Source organism: Lepisosteus oculatus, chromosome 9 (genome assembly GCF_040954835.1).
Source record: "Lepisosteus oculatus isolate fLepOcu1 chromosome 9, fLepOcu1.hap2, whole genome shotgun sequence".
Lineage (NCBI taxonomy): Eukaryota > Metazoa > Chordata > Actinopteri > Semionotiformes > Lepisosteidae > Lepisosteus > Lepisosteus oculatus.
Window position 1 is genome coordinate 29,893,524 of NC_090704.1, and position 21,065 is coordinate 29,914,588.

The 21,065-nt window shown below is 39.6% G+C and overlaps 1 protein-coding gene across 2 annotated transcripts in view; it reads right to left on the reverse strand.

Moving 5' to 3' along the window:
• Positions 1-8,986: 8,986 nt before the first annotated feature.
• The window catches only part of tm2d1 (TM2 domain containing 1), a 29,506-nt gene continuing 17,427 nt past the window's right edge, over positions 8,987-21,065 (reverse strand). Inside the window, exons 6-7 of one of the 2 annotated variants that reach the window (XM_015356183.2) lie at positions 17,746-17,867; positions 8,987-10,470 (exon numbers count right to left, since the gene is read on the reverse strand). In XM_015356183.2, coding sequence (XP_015211669.2) covers positions 17,757-17,867 — 111 coding nt within the window. In that variant the 3' untranslated portion in view covers positions 8,987-10,470; positions 17,746-17,756. Of the gene's footprint in view, positions 10,471-13,931; positions 14,320-17,745; positions 17,868-21,065 lie in introns of those variants that run through there. The other variant, XM_069194354.1, reaches the window with a different exon arrangement.

The window sequence follows — 21,065 nt, forward strand, 5'->3', positions numbered from 1 at the left end:
GTCGCGTTTGCTGTGTAAGGAACGGTTCCTGCCAGATGGGAGCGCCCCTCTTCAACACAAATCAACTCGGTGCCACACGGCAGCTCTGCCAGTCACTATTTTGTTGGCCAGTCTATGTGCCAAACAGGGGAAAGCAGTATCTGAGTCAGCCTGTGAATATTAGTCTAGGATGTCTTGTGAAATGCCAAACAGAGTGAGCCTTAAATAAAAGGTTTATGAATCCTGCCATCTAAGTGCAGAAATTAATGGTGTTATAAAGTCAGTTGGTGTCCCTTTTCAATTCATTTATAAAATTAACAAAATAAAAAGGATGTGGTTTTCTTTTTTCTTTTCTGTAGTAGGATGCACCAGAAATTATTTACAGGTATAGTTGACACAATGGCTGAAGTTGGCCTTTTTTGTTCATAACAGATCATAGTACTGTATACTACAGTATACCCCTGGATAAGATTAAGATTTGATTGCCCTCACTAAGTTAGATATACCACGTCAATATATCTGCAAAGAACTGTGTAACGTTCAATATAAAGAACAATTAGTAATGTCACTATACCAGAAATTGTTTAAATAGCCATCCAATCATTTCCTAGCTGCTTAATCTGCACCTGTGGCTTGAAGGTTGCTGGTTCAAATCCCGTGGCTGGCAGAGGAATCCTACTCCATTGGGCCCTGAGCAAGGCCCTTAACCCCAGCTGCACCAGGGGTGCGGTATAAATGGCTGACCCTGCACTCTGACCCCAAGCTTCTCAAACCTATGCTCTCCCCAGAATCTGAACCCAGGTGCCTGCCAATGCCCATCCATGCCACCTGCACTTAAATATTTGTTTGTCAGTTTCCCTTTGCTTATTTTATATCTTGTGATTCATGGGCAAAATATTCTCATGAGGGGCTTTCAAAATGTTTTGCAGCTTGCATACTTACAAGTTCGTAAGCATTTTTGAAGACTGCGAATACATGTATAGTACACTTAGAATTTGTGCCTAATTTCTGTTAAACACCTTCTGTGAAGACTAATGCCATTCTGTTCTTTGCAAGGCCATTGCATGAACCTTGAGCACTACATGGACATTTACTACAAAGTAAATAAATCTACAGTATTTTTAGTACATTACAGTTCATTATTGCTCTGCATTTTATACCTCACCTCAAAAGACCAACACCAGGAAGTGGAGTGCAGTAAGGTCTGACGGAGCACATCTCATCTGAGTAATGCTGATGATGGATGGATAAGCCACTCTAGAGTTTTTTGTGTTGGTTCTCATCTACTCAGAGGGCAGATGAGAGATCTTTAAAAAGCACCTTAGAGCAATGCTTTGTTGTGCTACAGATCTTTTAAAGATCCTTAAAAATGAAAAAAGTGACACTTTTGCGGAAGATAAAAGAAAAAATCTAATTTAATGTCAATACCCAAATAAAAAGACTTAATAGCCCAAACATCCTTAATTCTATTTTTCATTATGGAATTAATCTTTATTTGTTCTTTTGTAGCCAACGCACGCCGACGCAGCTCCCCACCTTTACAACAATAAACGTAAAAAAATAAACATAATAAAAGACCTCTCCTGTTTTATTGTTTTCATTCTAATGTGTAAACTTTATTTGAGCTTTAGAAGAATTGAATCTTGAGCCGAGCAGTGAGGTTGTCCAGAATGGAAAGAATAAGGACAGCAGTGTGTCAGTCAGTCTAAACTGGAGCCTCCTTATGCTGTGACCATGAACAGAAACGGGGTGTTTTTCATCAGAAGATCTGTGATGAAGAGGAAATTGATCATGTTTCTTGTAAAAAAAAAAAACATCTCAACTTCTGTGTAACTAGTTTGGCAATTGGGTTACATTATTGCTGCAATATGAGTGCTTGGTGACAGATGCAAGCCTACTGTATATTCAAAACACGTACAGAAAATTAAGCAGTAGAGAATGATACATTTTTCCAGACCTGTGTTTGACTTGAGCACAATGCTGAGGTTTTCAACTCTGTTCATTACAGTGGAGGAACACGTGGGTGTCAACACCTTAGGCGGGACTTTGTCTTTTACTGGAAGAATGGCACCTCATTAATCATGGTCATATCCATAAACAAGTTGTGAAGAACAGTGACTCCTACTGGTCTTCACCCATATTGCATACAGAAATTCATTTTGATAGCTTTATCGCCTGGATACTGAGCTACTGTTGGTTAGTGTCTGTTTATTATGGTTAGCGAGATTCAGAGTTATCAGATAAGACATGCAGGGAAGATTGATTAAGAAGGTATTTTCAACTAGGAATAACAATAGGTTTTAATTGTCCTGCTAAGACGTTCCTGCGGAGCAGCGAGCAGTGGAGCTGGGAATTGCGTTCCGAGTGAATTCTCAGCAACGGTCTGAAATGTCGCAGCTCAGGGGTTGGAAAATGAAGCCTTTAATCTGCAAAGTGAACGAACATCAGCAAGAGTTCTAGATTGGCCTTGACAGATTATAAAATGTTGTTAAAACAAGTAACACCAGTTAAACACGGGACATCGCTACATCGGCCTTGACCTATATTTGTCTAAGAGGGAGAATGACGTGATTCCTCCCTGGGAGCCATAATGTAGAAGGAGAAAAGGTGGGAGGACAGTGGGCTTATATACCTTGGAGAACCTTTAACACAGGAAACTATTTATCATAGCAGGTTTGGTTGATATTGCTCCCATACTGAACCAATTAGGGCTGGCTTGTTTCGTCATCCTTCACAAGCTGGACTGAGGGGCTTTGGAGCGTGGTACAGTGCGGTAATTGAATTTTGATTAAACACACATGGCTCGTGACCTTGCATGGATATTTAGAAGCCATGACCTACTCTGAAAGATGTCACTGAGCCAAGAACTTGCCAGAAAACAGGATGTTCTGTTGGGGGCCGGAGAGGGGGGATATGTATGAAAATCAGGGACAGCTGGAGAACAAAGATTTCTTTATTTTTTTTATTTCCATCTTCCATTTCTACCTTTTCTTAAAGTCTGTTGGAAGCATTTTGAAAGGTAATAGATGAATTGGTTGGAAGGCTTTTTTGGGTCTGATTTTCAGGAGTGTTTTTGCAATTTGTGGACTTATTTAGAGAGATACATGGTTAACTCCTCCTTCGCTGGGCCCCTGAAATCGCAGCTCCAAACATTTCAGAACAGCTTGAATAAATATACATATATGTGGGATAGTGACATGAAGCTCAGAGGGATTTTAATTCGGTCTTTAACCACAGCTACTGCTGCTAGTTTGCTGTAATCCTATCAGCTATTTGGATATGGTTTCCAGATATTCAACAGTAATCTAGTGTTCCTTTTCACCACAGATACCTCCTAACATTCTGTGTGTCCAATTGCATTTGACATCCTGTTTTTTTTTTCTCTAATATGAAATGCCCAATTCGAGGAGTAGCTTTCACTGTCTGGAAAGATACTCTTTTTTTCTATTCACAATGGACTAAGTCAGCCGATTTCACCAGAGAATGGAGCCTCATGCATATAATCACCAAGCAGCACACAGGCAGCACCAGTACAGGTAGTAACCTAAACATTTATTGATATTAACCTAGCATAACAAACACACATTGTACAGATGTCACACCTGCATCTCTGTCCATCTCCTTGGTTTGTAAGAGCCCCTGCTGGGCAGAGGGGTCCTAGCGTAAAGAGACATGAGTTACTGTACCTACTTACCTGGTTAAGGCGGAACTTCCTCTTTAACTGAAATACAGAGTAGCAAGTACAGGATTTACAGATCAAACCCCTCCCTGCTTCTTGGGAATCCCACAGAACATGGTACAGAGAGTTCCTTCTGGTACGCGGAAATGAATTTTACCATCATTCAATATTCATATCCAGTCCACTATTTCTGACCACTCATCACCACGGTTTTGCTGTTGTGGAATGCAGTCACCTTAGCCATGAGCCATAAGTTTTGTACGATAAAGTCTCCTGCTTGAATCTTTATAGTAGCTCACTGTGTGCAAGCATCCTTTAATAATCGGATTAAGGACATTTTTCGACAAACAATGGTAATTCTTAGCTACTTAAGAAATAACACATTAGTCATGTCACTTTACATTTTCTTATGAACTTGACACTCAGTCTGATGTATTTAGTTTTGTTTTGATTACATGCCAAATCATTTGAGAAATGGAGGAACAGGTCACAGGGCTTTGGACAGATGTGGACTCCAGTCTTTAGTGTGGTCATATCCTTAAGCAAGGCTCTTAACTACAACTAGACAGCAAAGGACACTATGGTGTATTGGCTTGCAGTAGACAAGCATTTATCCCATAGGATGCTGTTCTTTTTATGAATACATTTCCTAAATAGAAGATTTAATAGAATGTGGGACATTCACATGAAATCAAAAACATGTCTGATTTAAAAATGCTTTTAATGATACTAATAGGAAAAAATGTCCATTGGATCAATGGGTCAAACCTCGTTTTTGCTGTGCAGTACTTTCTCTCCAAATGAGAACTGGGCATCTTTGATTGCAGTGTTGGGGACTGCATGTCTTTATCAAGAGATAAAACTCTACCTATGCACATATACTGTACATACGTATATTGACATGTATGGAACCAGCATTCCCTTGTTGCTTTTCAAAGGCAGTTATTCAGGGAAACAGATATGGTTCTCATCATTAATCTTACCAGATGAATCTGTTTTCAGATTGACAAATTCCAGGTTCCTACACGAAGCAAGACCAGTTATGGTACATTATAAGATTATTATTTCCATGTCTCCACAGCTATTTCCACAGCTACATGTTAACAAAATTAAATGTATTTTTTCTGTATCACCCGTGCAATTTCTACAAGTGACTCTAGCTTGTCATGAAACCAAGATGAGTACTTGGTCATTCGTGTTTAAGATTTAAAGCACCATAACAGTATGAGGCATTAACCCCAATGTCCAGGTAAATATACGCTCTTGTACAATCTGGCCTATCTGCAATCCCAACATTATTCTCCTCCTGATCTGATTATTCTCTTCCTGAGCTCCCTTCTCCTCCTGATCTTCTGTGCAGTGGAGCTCCTGGTGCAGATTAACTGCTGTGTCACCCAGGTGGGGCTGCACTTCAGAGGAGAATAAACTGGGTCACCTTTCTATATCTGAAGTGCATTGGGATCCTTTGTGATAAAATAATAATAATCATAATTGCTTACATTTATATAGCGCTTTTCTGGACACTCCACTCTAAGTGCTTTACAGGTGATGGGGATCCCCTCCACCACCACCAATGTGCAGCATCCACCTGGATGATGCAATGGCAGCCAAAGTGCACCAGATCGCTCACCACACACCAGGTATTAGTAGGGAGGAGAACAGAGTGAGGAAGCCAGTTTATAGATGGGGATTATTAGGAGGCCATGATTGGTAATGAGCAGAGGGGAAATTTGGCCAGGAGGCGGGGGTTGCACCCCTAAATGCATGCATTTATTATTTGTGTTAATAATACCTGACATGAATCAGGCTGTATTACAACTATGAAGAGAAATTCAGATCACTGAACTTTTCATATTGAGTTCTTCTCTAAATGTTTAGCATGGGATGGTAATGAAATAGAATTTTTAAAGGAAAAATACAGGAAGACAGTTCATATTACAAAATGAAAATTGTTGTCCTCCTCTGATGTCTAGGCATGCTTAATAAAAGAAGTAAACCTTTTAAGTTTTTACATTTACATTCAGAACACAGCTGCAAACAAATATGCAAGGAGTCCCCTTTAATTAAATACCAGTGATGGTTTGATTGGTTCTTGTGACAAGGAGTTTCAATGTATACAAGGACAACAGAATAACAGAAGCGCATCTGTGGAGCTCAGAGTTCATCTCATCATTGCTGTACTGTTGCGGCCGTTTCTGGCAACGCAGCCTTGGCAGTCTCGGACGTTTAAACACATTTCTTCTCTTTGAAGCCTGCCCAGTAATACCGTTCAGTTGCCCTCTTCCAAATTCCTTGTCATTTTTCTTAAAACAGCCTTCCAAGTGAAATGAATTAAGCAAATAAATCACACATTTACAGTTGCTCAGTGTTCTTGTCGGCAGAGACGTACCCTCACCCAGACACATACGCACGTGTTCAAACCCACTGTGCTGAGCCCGAGTGTAGCTGTCACGCTCGTAAACCCCTCCTCTTACGGACGCTCCAGCCCTTCCTAGTTTTGTACTTATCTCCTGCACCTGCCTCCGGTTCCTGTGCCCCGTCCTATAAAAGCCAGGCATTCCTGCCAATCTGGGCTCAGCTTTGGAAGATGGACGCCTGGAACTCCGCCTATCCGCGAGTCCAGGAGCGACTTGACGACATTGGCTTCACAATGGCGTCCTGACCATCTGGGTCCGGGACTGGAGCGTCTGGTCCTGTTACTCCCCTTTTATTCCCCCGACCCTTCGTCGGATCCCGCTCCAGCTTTTAAATCTGTTTGTCTGTGTCTGGAAGAATCTCCCAGTTTTGGACATTGGATCATTCTTGGATTTGCTACGGACTCCCTTGGACTTGTTTGCCTTGGACACACCTCCCTGAACACCAGCGCACCTTGAACACGCCCCCTGTTTTCCTTCCAGCCCCTTTGAATGCTTTTTCCCCCCGTGTTTTCCTCTCTCCTTCCCGGATTGTGCTGTCTGCACAGGGTCCTGAAAGAACACTTCGTGACAGTAGCCATTTTCTTTCCGGAGTCTTGTGACACGAGCTGTGAAGCAGTCTTAATATTTTGTGCTCTGTTCATTCAAAAACTGTAGATAAGGTATCTGTGGCCAAGGAAGTGCTGGTGACAGTCAGGGGATGGGTTTAAAGGCTACAGGGTACTACCTTATAAACATTTAAAGTCGGCAATTAGCATTAACATCCTGTGCCAATTGATTGCTTTATTGATTTCTGCTGCACGGTGCTCACCAATTTAAAAAAAAAGTAGCCTAGAGAGTGCACATTTTTGGGCTTGTGAAGTCTCTACCACAACTCTGGGAGCAGAGGGAAAGCGGACGTGGTCCTGAGGCGATGTTCTCCACAGATACACTTTCTTCAGAGTCTACCACATCACCTCACCACCACAGATCAGTCTGCAGCTCGGGCACAGGGCTTTCAGACTTATTTATCTTGGCATTTTTGTTTTTGCTTTTAATCAATGTGGCCCTTTCCATCCATACTTCGGCGTCGTGTGCTAAATTAAAATAAATTAGAGTGATCTCAGTGGGCGCTTCCCTAATTAAGAAAAAAAAGTTGTTTCCTAGGACCAAAGGTTAACAATCCTGCTTCTGGCAAGCTCCAATACAGCTAGTCTTATAGGTTCCTCCCCTAAATCACCTAACAACTGAGAATACTTGTAAGCTTGAACAGAGAGTTATTTGTTCAATTAATGGAACTCTGGTCCTTGACTACTGAGGGGTATTCAAAGTCTTGCTCCAAATGATCTCTTAATGACTTAATTGAACAAATTGCCCGCTTCCTTGATCACAATTAAATGATAAAGTCTTTAGAAACGAATGATTTAACGGTTACCTCTAAAACCTGCAGGATGAGGGCTCTGGCAGAGCTGAGTACTAGGAGCTGCATGTGTTGTCATTCAGCAGCTCAAAATGACCCGTGAGCGTGCATCCAAGTGTGTGATCTCCAAACTTTGTACTGTTATTCTTCATCAGCAATGGAGCTATAGCAAATAAGCAGCACCAGATATTAACACAACAAAGAAAAATAAAATGGTTAGCATTCATGATTAGTTTTAAGACTTAGCAGACCCTCAATTTCAGAGTTCTTTTAAAATGTAGAGGGCAATGTTTAAAATGGTAGAGGGCAATTTGAATCTCTGCTTTTTATTTCTGTTTGCATGTTTTTCCTGGACAGACATAGGCTCAGCTCATCCCCTTCTGAGGTGCAACACCCATTTGGGTGAACAAGGCTGCCATTCTGTGGCAGTAGCCCCACTGCACATCAGATCAGGTGGAGACATGATAAAGTATTTCACTAGATAAATGAAGTGGATATTTAACAAAGGCAGACTATGCAAGCTGAAACTGAGATGGAGCCTAGACTCCCTTACTTGTACAAACAGCACCAGGGAATCTTTGGTGACCAAGAGGTCCGGATCTTGTTTTAAAATCTCAGGTCAAGGATGGCACCTCCTACAGCAGAATTCCTGGTTACCATAATAAGGCAGTGATTTTGCACCTAATCCATATGAGAGAGTGTCAACTACTGGTACTTCTGTAAGGTGTTCACTTAGACATCTGCTTTATTTAAACAATTGTACTGTGAAAAGGATGTGTAGCAATGAAATTTGCTGCTCATACCAATGGGACATATTCCCATGTGTATGCAAGCCAACAGGGACAGTAAATGTAGTAAAGTGCTCAGGAGTGTACTTCTGCACTCATTCTCCCATTTATATGTGTACCAAATTTAGAAACTCCTATACAGAAATTCAAATATATCAGCTTGCAAAGTAGGCAGTCTATATATACGCTACTTCTAAGGCTTGCAATGACAACTTCTTGTTACAAAGGGCATCTGAAAAATAGTTTATGCAAAGCAGATGACCAGCAGGCTATCACAAGGTAGTACCACTGTGCAGCAAGTAGCTCTTTCCAGCAATTATGTTAACTTGATTGAAATAACTGCATTTGTCACCCAAAGACAAATGAACAGGTCCAGATCCAGATGTATGGCATAAACAATAAAGGTTACGGCTAAAGGGTATTCCTATGGCTCATGCACCCTCTCCGAGCTGCTTCCTGGTCTCCGCTCGGTTTGCCTTGGCGCGATGCTCCCTGCCAACAGGATGACAAACAGGAGAGCACCCACAAAATGTGCAGTGAAGTGGCATATTCTGCTGCACAGCTCTCTCTGGACTGCTCTGCACCTCTTGCATAGAGCACACTACAAATCTAACCCACATCCTTGTGTTATACTGACTGAAATAAAACTGTTAATTCAGGAAGAGGGAATAAGGAGGATGTATTTGAGTTTCATTTTCATTTTTCATAATCAAAAAAGGAACGCCCATGTGATTCATGATTTTATTTTTCACATTTTTCTCCTGTGGGAGGGAAAAGGAATGAAAAAAGCATCTGCCCAACACAACTTGTCCACAAGGTTCACATAAGAAGAAAAATAATGACAACAACATAAATCAATTCACTTTGGAAAGACATATTCAATTAAAGTGTAACACACAGGGCATAATGTGAATAAATTAACAAGACTTTAAACAGAATAAAGTTTATTTACAGCTGGTTAACACTATTTCCTAGGGGATATTCCTTACAAATGAGAATAAAGTGTAAAATGTATGGCCCCTTTCAATAATAGGAGCATTAAGGTGGTGGTACAAGAGTCTTTTTTATTTCACCTTTCACAGCTGGGACTAAACATCTTTATTTCAGACCTCATTCTGAAGCCACACATGGGAGCATTAAAGCGATTAGCTTCAATATTGAAAATCTGTTAGCTATCCCCATAAAAAGCAAACAGCAGGTTAAGAAAGACATCTTAAATGTTTAAGTCTTCCATTCAGTGTAGCAGGATTATAATTAGGTTTGCTGGAGAAAACACTTTCCAAACACAAATTGGAGTGAGCTGTCAGAACCCTACACAAACTCACGAAATAAAGGGCCTGCACACTGATGTGTTTGGTTAATACTAAAATGAATCACATACCAATCTGGACATGAAATACCTCCAATACCTACAGATCTTTTGGACAATGCACTTGCGTAAGGCATTTCAGTAGATGTTTGGGGGAATCAAACAAGCTCTTTGTGTTGCTGTTAGGAAGGCTGACCACAAAACAAACTCAACACTGCATCGATACCTTAAAAAAAGACCCATTTTGCAATTCATAAGAGGGACTTACAGAGTCCTGGGACTAATATGTTGGAATTTGATATAATGTACAAAGCAAGCATTTCTATCTTTAGATTTTATATTTTGTCTGCTTAAGTAATGGAAATGTGTCTACTTGTTATGTACAACACTTGTGGGTTTAGATAAAAGCCTGCCATGAGACATCAGCTTCCAATTTGGCAGTGTTTTGCAAAAACATCACAGGACACAACAGAAGTTGTACTATCACCTGCCTGGCGGTGTGAGAGAGAACTCCAGGGTCTTCGATCAGTCCATTGAGGCTAAAAGAAGAGGAATCTGTTAAAAAATGAATGAAACCTCTTCATCTAGGATTCTCTCAACCTTCTCCTGTGCTGTGAAGCTACAGTCAGGACAGAAACTCTGAAGACACATCTATCACTTCAAACGGCTTCCTTCTTCGAGACCTAAACGTTGTGAAGTTCAGACCGCTGTCTTCTAAGAAAGCCACATCCATTTATTGACCCAAACCTTTTCTGTATTTTTATTAAACCCTTGCTCATTTCTTGTGTCCAGTCTTTCAATTGGCCTCTAAGAGCTTTAAAGAAAAATTGAAAGGGAATGGAAGACCATCTCCAGTCGCCAAATCCATGTTCTTTTGTCATTTTTAAACAAGGATTCTCCACCTGGAATAAAACACAAAAAATACTTTTTTTAAAATATGAAGTCTTAGAAAAATATTAAACTAAAAAATAATGTTGCCAAAAGGTCATACCATATTTTCATGAGCCTTGAATTCTCAATATATCACTTTCTAATGTATTTGCCTGCCCTTACTACTTTTCTTAGCATCATAATACTATTTCAATCAACATTATTCCCTATGGTAACCGCAAATATACCTTAAGCTATTTTTTTTTCAAAATATTAAAAATGCTTTTGAATTTCCAGCCAATGTCGTATTAACAGTTGGCAACAGAGAGTGTGTGTGTACCTTACTTATCTTAGCTTGAAAAATTCATGAAGTGGGACTTATTTCTAGTATGGCAGATGTATTGCGATGAGTTTTGGGGAAGATCTGCTGCAGACTAACTTAACTTAGTTAATAGTTAATAGTTGTAATAACAATAATAACTTCTCTAAGCACTTGTAAATTATCAAAACTCTTAATGTAAAATTCTGAAGCTGATTGGAAGATCATGATCTGTCAAGGATATTGAATACCTCTGATTTGATTTTAACATGCAACAGTCAAGTGTCTAACATTAAATCAAGGTCATAGTTCAGATTTAATTATCCTTTGAGGATTGGAAATTTGTGTGGCTTCCATTACTTGTATCATACAATTTCAGACCATTTTGGCATTTCATTTGAGACTAGCTTGCCATTTTTTCAAAAGGGTTTGATATGGGCTGTTGAATTGTTAATACTTCTGCTCAGCAATGTTCTGGTCATTCCCCCTGTCTCTACTAACTCTGCGTCAACTGTGTTAGTCAATAAGGGCAACTGATTATACTGCAGGTGCTGTGACTCCAATACACACAAACTGGTCTTTTCAAAATGCACTCAACCTTGTTTTAACAGTGCTATGTGTCAAATAAAAAGAAACTGTCACAAGGAGGATAATAAAATTAAAAATGACCTGAAACTTTAAAGTGGCTTTTTACTGGAATAGAGGGAAATAAGAACACTAGAGTCCTTTTCTTCATGATTTACAGATTACTTAATCCACTAGTTTTTAAAACTTCCTTTGTGAAACCCTTATTGAAGAAACTTAATTTTGATAGCTGAATTTCAGGTACATTCAGGTGTTTAGTATTTCAAAACGTCTGTTCTTAGCTAATGAGCCTGAAAAGGCAGCACTTAAACAGTTTTCTGGAAAATATTGTAACAAATTATTCCATTTTACATTACATGTTACACAGGAAAAAAATCTTAGTGTAAAATAAGGCATTAATCAAACCACAAATAAAATCAGATCCTGACATCAGCTTGCTATACTCGCAAATCATATATAAAATGATATAATTTCATAAAATAATTTCACACCACACCGTCAGAGAATACTAAGCATTACATACTGTAGCATGTGTGTTTTTGATTTATCCAGCACAGCTTGCTAATAGAGTGATGACCAGGGTGGCAAACTTAGACAAAACAAAAATATTACAATAAATAACACAAATATAGTGCTTATGTTGGTTAGAGCTTTAAACAGATATTTACATGCCAGTGACACATCAGAGCCCTTGTTCAAAAGACACAGAAAACCTTTATATAGTTTTCTATCCACATAATGTAAACACAAAACAGCTAAAACAGGGGCTACATCTCTCTCTCTAAATGGGTGGGAACCAATTTATCTACTATAAACAACTCATCACTTACCAAAGAGAGACATTTCTAGCCTATGGATACTGCAACAGAGGAAACCAGAATTTCCACAAATACAGCAAACCCCTCCAGATTACCTGTACAGAACCAAGTTCCAAGTCTGATGAAAGAGGAAAACTCTCTAGCTGTACAATCCTCTCTGCTACCTCTGATAATGAGCATGTTTCCTCTCTTTCCTACCTTCCTTTTGTGCTAATCCTCTCATCCTCCTGTTCATGTATTTATCTTGCCTACAAGCCTGCTTTGTCTTGTGACCAATTTTCATGGACGCTGGCATATCAGCCCCACTAACAAAAGTCTGGTCACTGTTAAATATTCATGTTCTGGCGGATGATGAATGAACAGAGAATTCGTTTAACTATTAGTCCCACGTCTTTTGATCATCTGTATCTTTGCCTCAAGGTCCTAGAACAGCTAGGTGAGCACTTAAGACAATACTCATTGCACTGAACCTACAGACTAGAGTAATTCTGCTAGGAAATACTAGTATTTAGTTACCCATCCTGAGCTAGAACAATTGTATGGAGAAGTTTCAGACAGGTTTCAGTTCTAATAATAGCACTGATATTGAATTAGTCAGATTAGTAAATGTAAGGGCTGATTTAATTTTGAATCAGATTCTTAACTGTTGCTCTTGATACCATGAAATTCTGACAAATCATTTTAGAGACCTAGTCCTTTTGACAACACTTTAGATTGTTTTTAATGGACAATAATTTATCTGCAGGAGAATCTGCATCTGGACTGGGTAATGATACATGTGGTGTCCTACAGGGCTACATTTTAGGCCCTTTGTTATCTTTTTCATAAGTGCGTCCTCTTCACAACAATGTGAAAGCAATGCAGCTTTATATCTGCCAGTCCAGTTGTCAGTTGACAGAGCTAACAAAACAAGACATTTTATAATAAATATTAAGTCAAAGGTGAAGAATATGGCATCAATCTTTGATTCCGAACTATTATATGAATTAGACATTATGCTCAAAATCATATGCTCATTCCATTGCCTGCATAATATTAATAAAACAGGATCTGTTGTTTTCTGATTCTGAGAAATTCATACAACCTTTATTACATCTACATTAAATCATCAGCTGATAGGTCACGGGGCAAAACTTAAAAAGAACAACTGATCGATGTAGTAAGGATCTCTTCTTTGCTCAAACATCAACACCCATTAAATTTTTAGGATTATTACTGGCCACTACTGACTGAACTCAAATTACATCTGCAATTCATTAGAGACCTGCAGCTTTTGCAGGTCTCTATACATCTATAGATAAACTGTGGCTCTGCAGGACCAAATCTGGGCACTCCTGGTACAGACTGGGGACTTGGCTCCTTTCTTCATCATCTGGTAGTGTATAAAATCTGTGATTACAAGCAATTTCTGGAATCAAAGGAATCCTGTGGGGAGGAATGTCTGTGTAGATACCTTTCCAGCATGGCATGCTGCGAGTTAAGTGAATTGCTGCTTTGTCTTTGATGCAGGTGAGCCTGATGTACAGAAAAACAATTTCACAAAAGCCTGCCAATGATGTCATTAGAGCAAATGATCAAAACGTCTTAATGAGGCAGGCTGGTGGGGGTCTTCATACAGCCACAGCTGTAGCTTGTGGACAGGTACGTCAAGCAGAGCAATCAGGACACTGCAATGATTAAGCTATGAAGGAGGACAGATACTGTGGCAGGAGGAGGGACCAATAAGGAAAGGGGTTTATTTGGACAAAGAACTGAACGAGTCAAGCTGGGACACAGAAGGACAGTTTACTACAACCCATGAAAAGAAAACAACATTCATAAGCATTACCATGAAATTCCATTTGAATAAAAGAAAACTGCGGTCTGTGTAACTACAAGGAAAGGCCAGATAATGTTAAGGTTATAGTCTGAGCTGACTTTATTATCCTTTGGGTATGTGGCTTTGAGTATCAGTACAGTAAACTAGCTTCAGCAAGGCCTGATACAAGACAGGGCTTCCTGGCCTGACACATAGGAAGGGCTGTGCAGCCCTTGACTATCAATGAAACATGAGCTTCAAGGAATCTTGTTTTGCTCTGCAGAGGATGCGAGCTGATTGAATGCACAGGTCTTGCAGGTGAAGTGCTCTGGACCAACAGCCTGCAAGTGAAACAGCACCCCTAAGGGCACACAAACATTAGGTTTATTCTGTAATGTAAAAAATAGCATCACAAATACTTCTTAAACACTACACGAAATAATATAATGAACGTGCTTAATCCTTCATAATCATTTGTGCAAATTACATTACAGGCATGTGATTATTCATAATGGCTCATGACGAGCGAAACTCCAGGTAGACAAACATTAAAGCTGACAGCAACAGTGATCCTAGTTTATTTATGAGAATTTTATTTCACTATATGCCTTTTATGCATGTTATTTTATTACACTCTCTAGAGCCTATGTAGGAGTTATGATAGTGTTTTGTAGCATAATTCAAGTAAAACATTACTGTTCGTTCTACCAGTTTTTTTGTGATTTCTGTATTTCTTTTGCTTACTAAGTTTAAGAATCATTTATCCCAAATCAATTTAAGCTCAAAAGAATGACATACTGTAATTACTGTATTCTAACTGCAAAAAGTATAAGGGATGTGGTTTAATTTATTAAATGCATAGCTAGTAAAATACTAGAGCTTGGTTCATATTGCTCGACAGATTTTTTGAAGTCATGGACTTGGGAGAATAGTTCATGGGCACAAATGAGCGCAATCTCATTTTTTTAAAGAACATACAGTAAGTAAAGACTATTAGTTGGAAACCCTCCACATGCAGTCCTGTCCCTCTTGTGAGAGCTGGTGAATCAGGCCAGCATCCCTTCTCGTCAGCAGAGGGGCTGGTCAGCCGTGTTGTAGCCTTTTTTTCCTTCTTGACCTGGTTCAATTAGCCTTACAAAACAATTCTTTGGTGCAGCTTGTAATTTGCCACAGAACACGGCAAAATCTTGGTAAAAGATTATTAAAGCATGGATAGGCCAAGTAATGTAGGATACAAATGATGAGAAACGGAAGGAAAAGTCTGGAAAAAAAAAACAACGAGAAAATTGATGAGGAAGGCCCATGTGTCTTTCGTGGGGTTTAGGAAAATAAATTGCTGCTTTGTCTGGGAGAGCTGAAGAGTTTAAACGTCTCTTCGTTTCTTAAAAGGGCTATTCTGCATGACATTTACCAGGAAATCTAACTGACCTGTGAACAGCCAATTCTCAGAATTCATGCTGACTTTAGCTTCAATGACCCAGATATATTAGGATTATTGGGGGGAAAAAAAAGGAAAACCGAGCAGAGAGACTAAGCAGTTGGGTTTTTTTGTATTTCAGACTGCGATAATGTAAACATTTCAAGGCCTAATCTACTCCATATGTTTCTCTATGGTGGGACATGGCTCACAATAGCCCTGCCACCACAAACATGCATTGGGACTTTAAAGCTAACCAGACGGAGAATTGAGAGAGGGAGACGGCCCTGTACCCAGTGTAATGAGTGCAATCTCACGACCCTTTCTTTTTTTAAAAAAGTTTGTTTTACAGCCTGACATTTAATCATCCCTGTCCCAGTGCTGAGGCTGTTCTGTTGGGGGCAGTGGGAGCTCCCGCGCAGGAGAGCTCAGTGTCAGCTGGGCTGCGTTACAGATGTCCTTGTGTTATGGTTCTGCTTACCCTGACAGGTCATTTAAGCTCTGGGGAAGAAATACAGCATTTTTTTGTGTGTGTGCACAAGGCCCAACCTGTTTTTGCCCCCCGTCCCAGCCTCTTTCCTGCTCTGCTGTGTGCAGTGGTGGACGCCACGAAGATTTATGTGTCTTAAAGACCGTCTTTGACAATGTTTACTCTTCTTCCAGCTGCTGCCGAGCCCATCGGCAGATCTTCATGAATAAGAAACCAACTTGTTGAACAAACTCAAATGGACAAAACTCACCCCACGCACTCAGTCCTGTTCAACTAGTTAACAGTACAAGAGATGTGCAGAGGTAAAGCAATGCTTCAATGTTATATTTCTGCACACACCTGTTACCATGATTATAACTGGAGGAATCACCAATTGAAATTTTTGAATTTTCTGCCGTCCACAAAATACCACAATTAAAAGCAGTCCTTTTAATTTGGTTATTGTAACCCATTTAACTATTCAAAACACATCAGCACTCAGCAAGTTAAAAGGTGAGGTCTCATTTTCAACTAGTATTTTTCAGAAAATTTGAGCGCTCAACAATCCTCCTTTTTCCAATAGGCTAAAAACCTTTTGTGTCAGATTTTCAAGTAATTAAGTGATTCCACGCTGGAGTAACTTTATGATTGATAAAATAAACAGCTAATAGATTTCCTGTTTATACAGAGACACACTGGTCAAATTAGCATGCATCAAAGTCAGCTTAAACAAAGTAAAAAACTCATTATTTAATGGAATGTATGGTGTTTTACTTCAAAAACACAAATGCAGAACAGTACCAAGTTACGAAGACCACAAAACTAATGTTAATTTTATATTTTTAGCCCACATTTAGAATGTAAGCAAAATGTATTAATTACAAATGTTAATCTTGAATGACTGAAGATTGTATTTTTTGTCTACATATTCACTTTCTGATCTTTGTGTGTAAATCATTTCAAGTGATAAAAATCATCCTCGCTCTCAGGAGAATTAAAAAGGGCTTGTAGCCAAGGCCTGAGTTTGGAGGTGACTGGTTTTCCTGGTATGAAGGCCCTTCACTCCTTTTACTGAATGGAGCAGGATGAAATCTGGTTGGACTGCAAGCCTGTTTGTAGACATTCCCTGCAGTGATACATGTCTTTTCATATCATATCTATGTCATCTGTGAAACATTTTTCACATCTGCGTGTGAAAAAAGTACACAAAAACACTGTACTCCACAACTGTCTTGAAGTCGTACAGCCTTGTATCCCATCATAAGATAAAAAGGTCAAAGCTACGGCTACACCAGACTCTTCATAAGACAAGACCATTTTTACCAGATCAGTAATGAAGGAAACGGCGTGAAAAGGTTTGAAAGGACTGATATTGTGTAGTGTAGATTGACAAGGACAAACTACAGTGCATTTATAATACCTGCTTTAGAGCGCTATGCACGACTTTGGTCAGAATCTTACGAAGATTACAGAGCAGCAACATCAGTGCAGAGAAGAGTAACCACATACACTCTCCAACGCCTTAAAAGGCTAAAGGAATTTTTTACTTGCACAGGCTAAAAGAACTACTGGTTTTTGTTCTTGTACAGGAAAGACTATGAAGGGACCTGATTAAAGTATTTAGACGTCTACAGAACCAACAGTGAAACACGAGCCAAAGGGCACAAATGGAAACTATGAAGAAGTGCATTTAAAACTGAAAACAGTTTTTACATAAAGGAAGCATGGAACAAGCTACCCAATAATGTTGTCAAAGTTGATATTTTGCTTCTTTTTTAAACAACGGATGTAAAAGAGATCAATTAGATATTAGAAAGCCAATGTGCTGGATGGGTTGGATGGCCTCCTCTCTTCTGTAACCTTCCTTGTGTTTATATGTGTGGCGTGACTGCTCTGCTTACCACTCTCTTCTCTAGGGCCCTGTCTGGGTCTTCCTGTAGGTCTCATTGTTGACAGTGAGGCGAGTGAGTCGTGCTCCGTAGTAATCCACTATGTAGCTGGAGCCGTCTGCTGGGCCCACGATCTGAGAGGGGAAAGGGAGATAAGCAATCTCAGTCAAGTACACAGGCTTGGGACTGGAACAAGGAGACTCTTTCACATAGCTCCCCCACTCCACCAGCTACATAAACAAGCGGAGGAGATTTTTCACTGAACTTATCAGGCTTTAGACAACCTCTTCTGAAAGAGCCCTAGACATCATTTATCAGCTAGACGTTTTTGCAGCTGACCCCACTACATTTACAAGGCCATTGGAAAAAACAAGAGCTACAGTCCAGAGATTTCACAGGAGATGAACACATAATGTGCCTGTTAGGGTGATGTCACCCGTTTATGATCTTCTCAGACTTTTGACAGCTCTGAAGTGACTAAAATATCATTAAGGTGATCTGCAAATCAAGTTGAAAGGATGGTGAGATTGGTAGGTATCATTCTGGGGTGAATACGGTCTTTATACCATTTGTATACAAACAGCTACATTGAGAATTAAGTGCTGAGAGTCTAGCTACAGCGCTAGTCAAAGAAAGGTAAGATCATTCATATCTTAACTACAGTATATAATATACACTTTCAGGATTTGTGTTAGGACAGTCAGTCTGTGAATGTGTAGGTTATCTATGGTTCATGGAGCCTAGTGGAATATTATCACAGCATGACTATGACTACATAGTATGGCTATGATTCAAGCTGTGTTTCATCTAAAACTCTGCTCTGTAAACTGTAGATTACTATTATAACCTCTATCATGAATGCTGATTACTTAAGTATACATGGAGAAACACATGGATTAAACCCATGTTATTATTTCTGGAAAATGTACAATTAGCTGATATTTTAATTTCTACGTGGATATAAATACTCATACATATAGAAGGAATATATAATATATAAACATAAAGAATATATAATAATGTTCTTTCAACACTTGTAAGATAAACACATATGTTTTACTATTCAAAGTAAGCAGTTACACTGATGAGCAACAGGAAGGAGAAACTATCCATACTAACAATTAATTGCAACTGCATGCTTTTAACATACTGTACACCATAAATCTGAAAAGTGTTGCAAGATTTTCATTGGCTATCCCATGCAGTCAGTGACTACTGTCTTCCATTAAACTGAATGAGACTGATAAGACTCATAAGGGATAAGGGTGTTCATGTTTCACTTTCAAATTCTGACACCCTGGGATCTCAAGGTGCTCCATACCAGCTTGTCTTCCTCCACCTGGTTCAGTCAACTGGGTTTTAAGTGAACTTTTAGACCTTTACACTAGGCAGGCTTTGTAAAAGAGAGCTCCTGCTGGTCATTGAGACCTTCAGAATATTTAATAAAATACAAGATGATACACAGTGTGGCTCAGATCCTTCCTGCTATCCATTAAACTTATATCCGTTTAAGTACAAAAGGCTGCAACCCAGAGACCACATAATGGGTTCCTGCAGTTTGCTGATGTACACCTGGACCTAATGCAGACATGTCAAAAAACATCTGATGCTCACATTTTCTACTGAGAATAATCGCAACTGCACAAACACTGTTGAAATGGCTGCCAGTGAAACAGTCTGTTCAGCATTATCCCCCCGGTCACGCATCTTCCTTAAAAGGTCTGAAATGTAACAGTAGCAGTCCGCTTGCAAATCATTTAAGCTGCCAGGCACAATGCATGCAAGAGTGTATTAGACTGTTCAAATATCAAGTCTGTGACTTGGTTTCTCTGCCATCATTAACGCTCCACAAAGACCACCAAACCTCTTTAACGACAGTATTTGAGCTTTAAAGACCGGATGTCTATTTTTTATCACTGGAGTCTTCAAGAAGTGAACGTACAGTACAGGCACTCTTTACTTTCGCAAAGAGAGCATTGTGAACTCTGAAACACAAAGAGTAAGTTCTGTCAGACTTCGTACCTGAAAACACTCATGTAAAGTCTGACGATCACTAAATGATTGCACAGTGTTTTTCATACCAAAGGATCCCAAACCAATTCACATATAAGAAGGGAACGCTTCATCTAATACTGAAGTACGCCACCTACTGTACATACCACCTGCAATAATAATATGTCCATTATAATCTTTTACCAGATTTAAGGTCTGGTATAAGTATAAAGTATTTCACACTTTTTTTATTTTAGAAACCACAAGCTGAAATGTCTCTTCATAAGGCTTTCTATATTATACCTTCTTGGTTGTTATTCACAAGGTGTCAAATGATGCAATTGACTTTCCATGTTGCTTTTTACACAATGTAGGCATAGTTAAATTATGACGCTCCAGAAATGAAAGCGCGGCTTAAATGTTTTCTTCCGAGAAGCATCAATGTTTATCAAAACTGTCACACTGCGAGCTGAGCACAGTGCGTCCAGACAGCACACAGCTAATCAAGTATGTAACTGAGCAGCAACTCCCAGAGCTGAACGGTGCCGCTTAAAAGCATTGCTCTCGGGGGGCCCTCAAAAAGACATTAAGAGTACAATAAAACAGCAGAGCGCAACTGTTAATCAAAGTTGCTGTTGTTCCTCGATTTGACAAATAGTGGGTGCTGCTGGCAGAGCTCCCTGGTATTGTGAGCAAAGGGGGCTGGTGAACACTGCTGTGTCTGTAGCAAAAGAAGGGATTTTTTCTTTCAGGCCCAGGAAGCAGCAGGGGCAACAAAAAGGTAGCCCCATGGACTGGGGGAATAAAATATGTTCTACTTCCATCCATCCATTTTCTAAGCTCTCCTTCATATTCAGGGTCACAGGGGAGCCAGAGCCTATCCAGGCAAGGATGCAAAAATGTGGAGACCATGCAGACTCCATGTGGTTCACATCCCAGGTCTGGAACTGAACCCAGGGCCCCAGCGCTGCTATGCCACCATGCCACCTTACTGACTAGTGTGTGCTACCTCTTCTTCCAAATAAAAGAGGAAATAACATGGGCAAGGCCCAACTTTTCCTCTTACCTCAAATACGCAGACTTCACGATGAAGGCATTTTTCATGTGTGATCAGTCCCATTTTATTGACGTTTTACAAGATCTTACAATTAATACATCAGCCTCTACCAGGGCTCTCGTTTACTTAGTGATTTTGATTGTTCTTTGCAGGTTTGCAGACATTTATCTTCTTTCACTGAGTTAATGTTTTAATTAGATATATCCACTTAAAAATGTAGATATATTATTCAGAACTCAACAAACTGGAACATCTTTGGGAGGGGGTGAATATTTATGTAGAG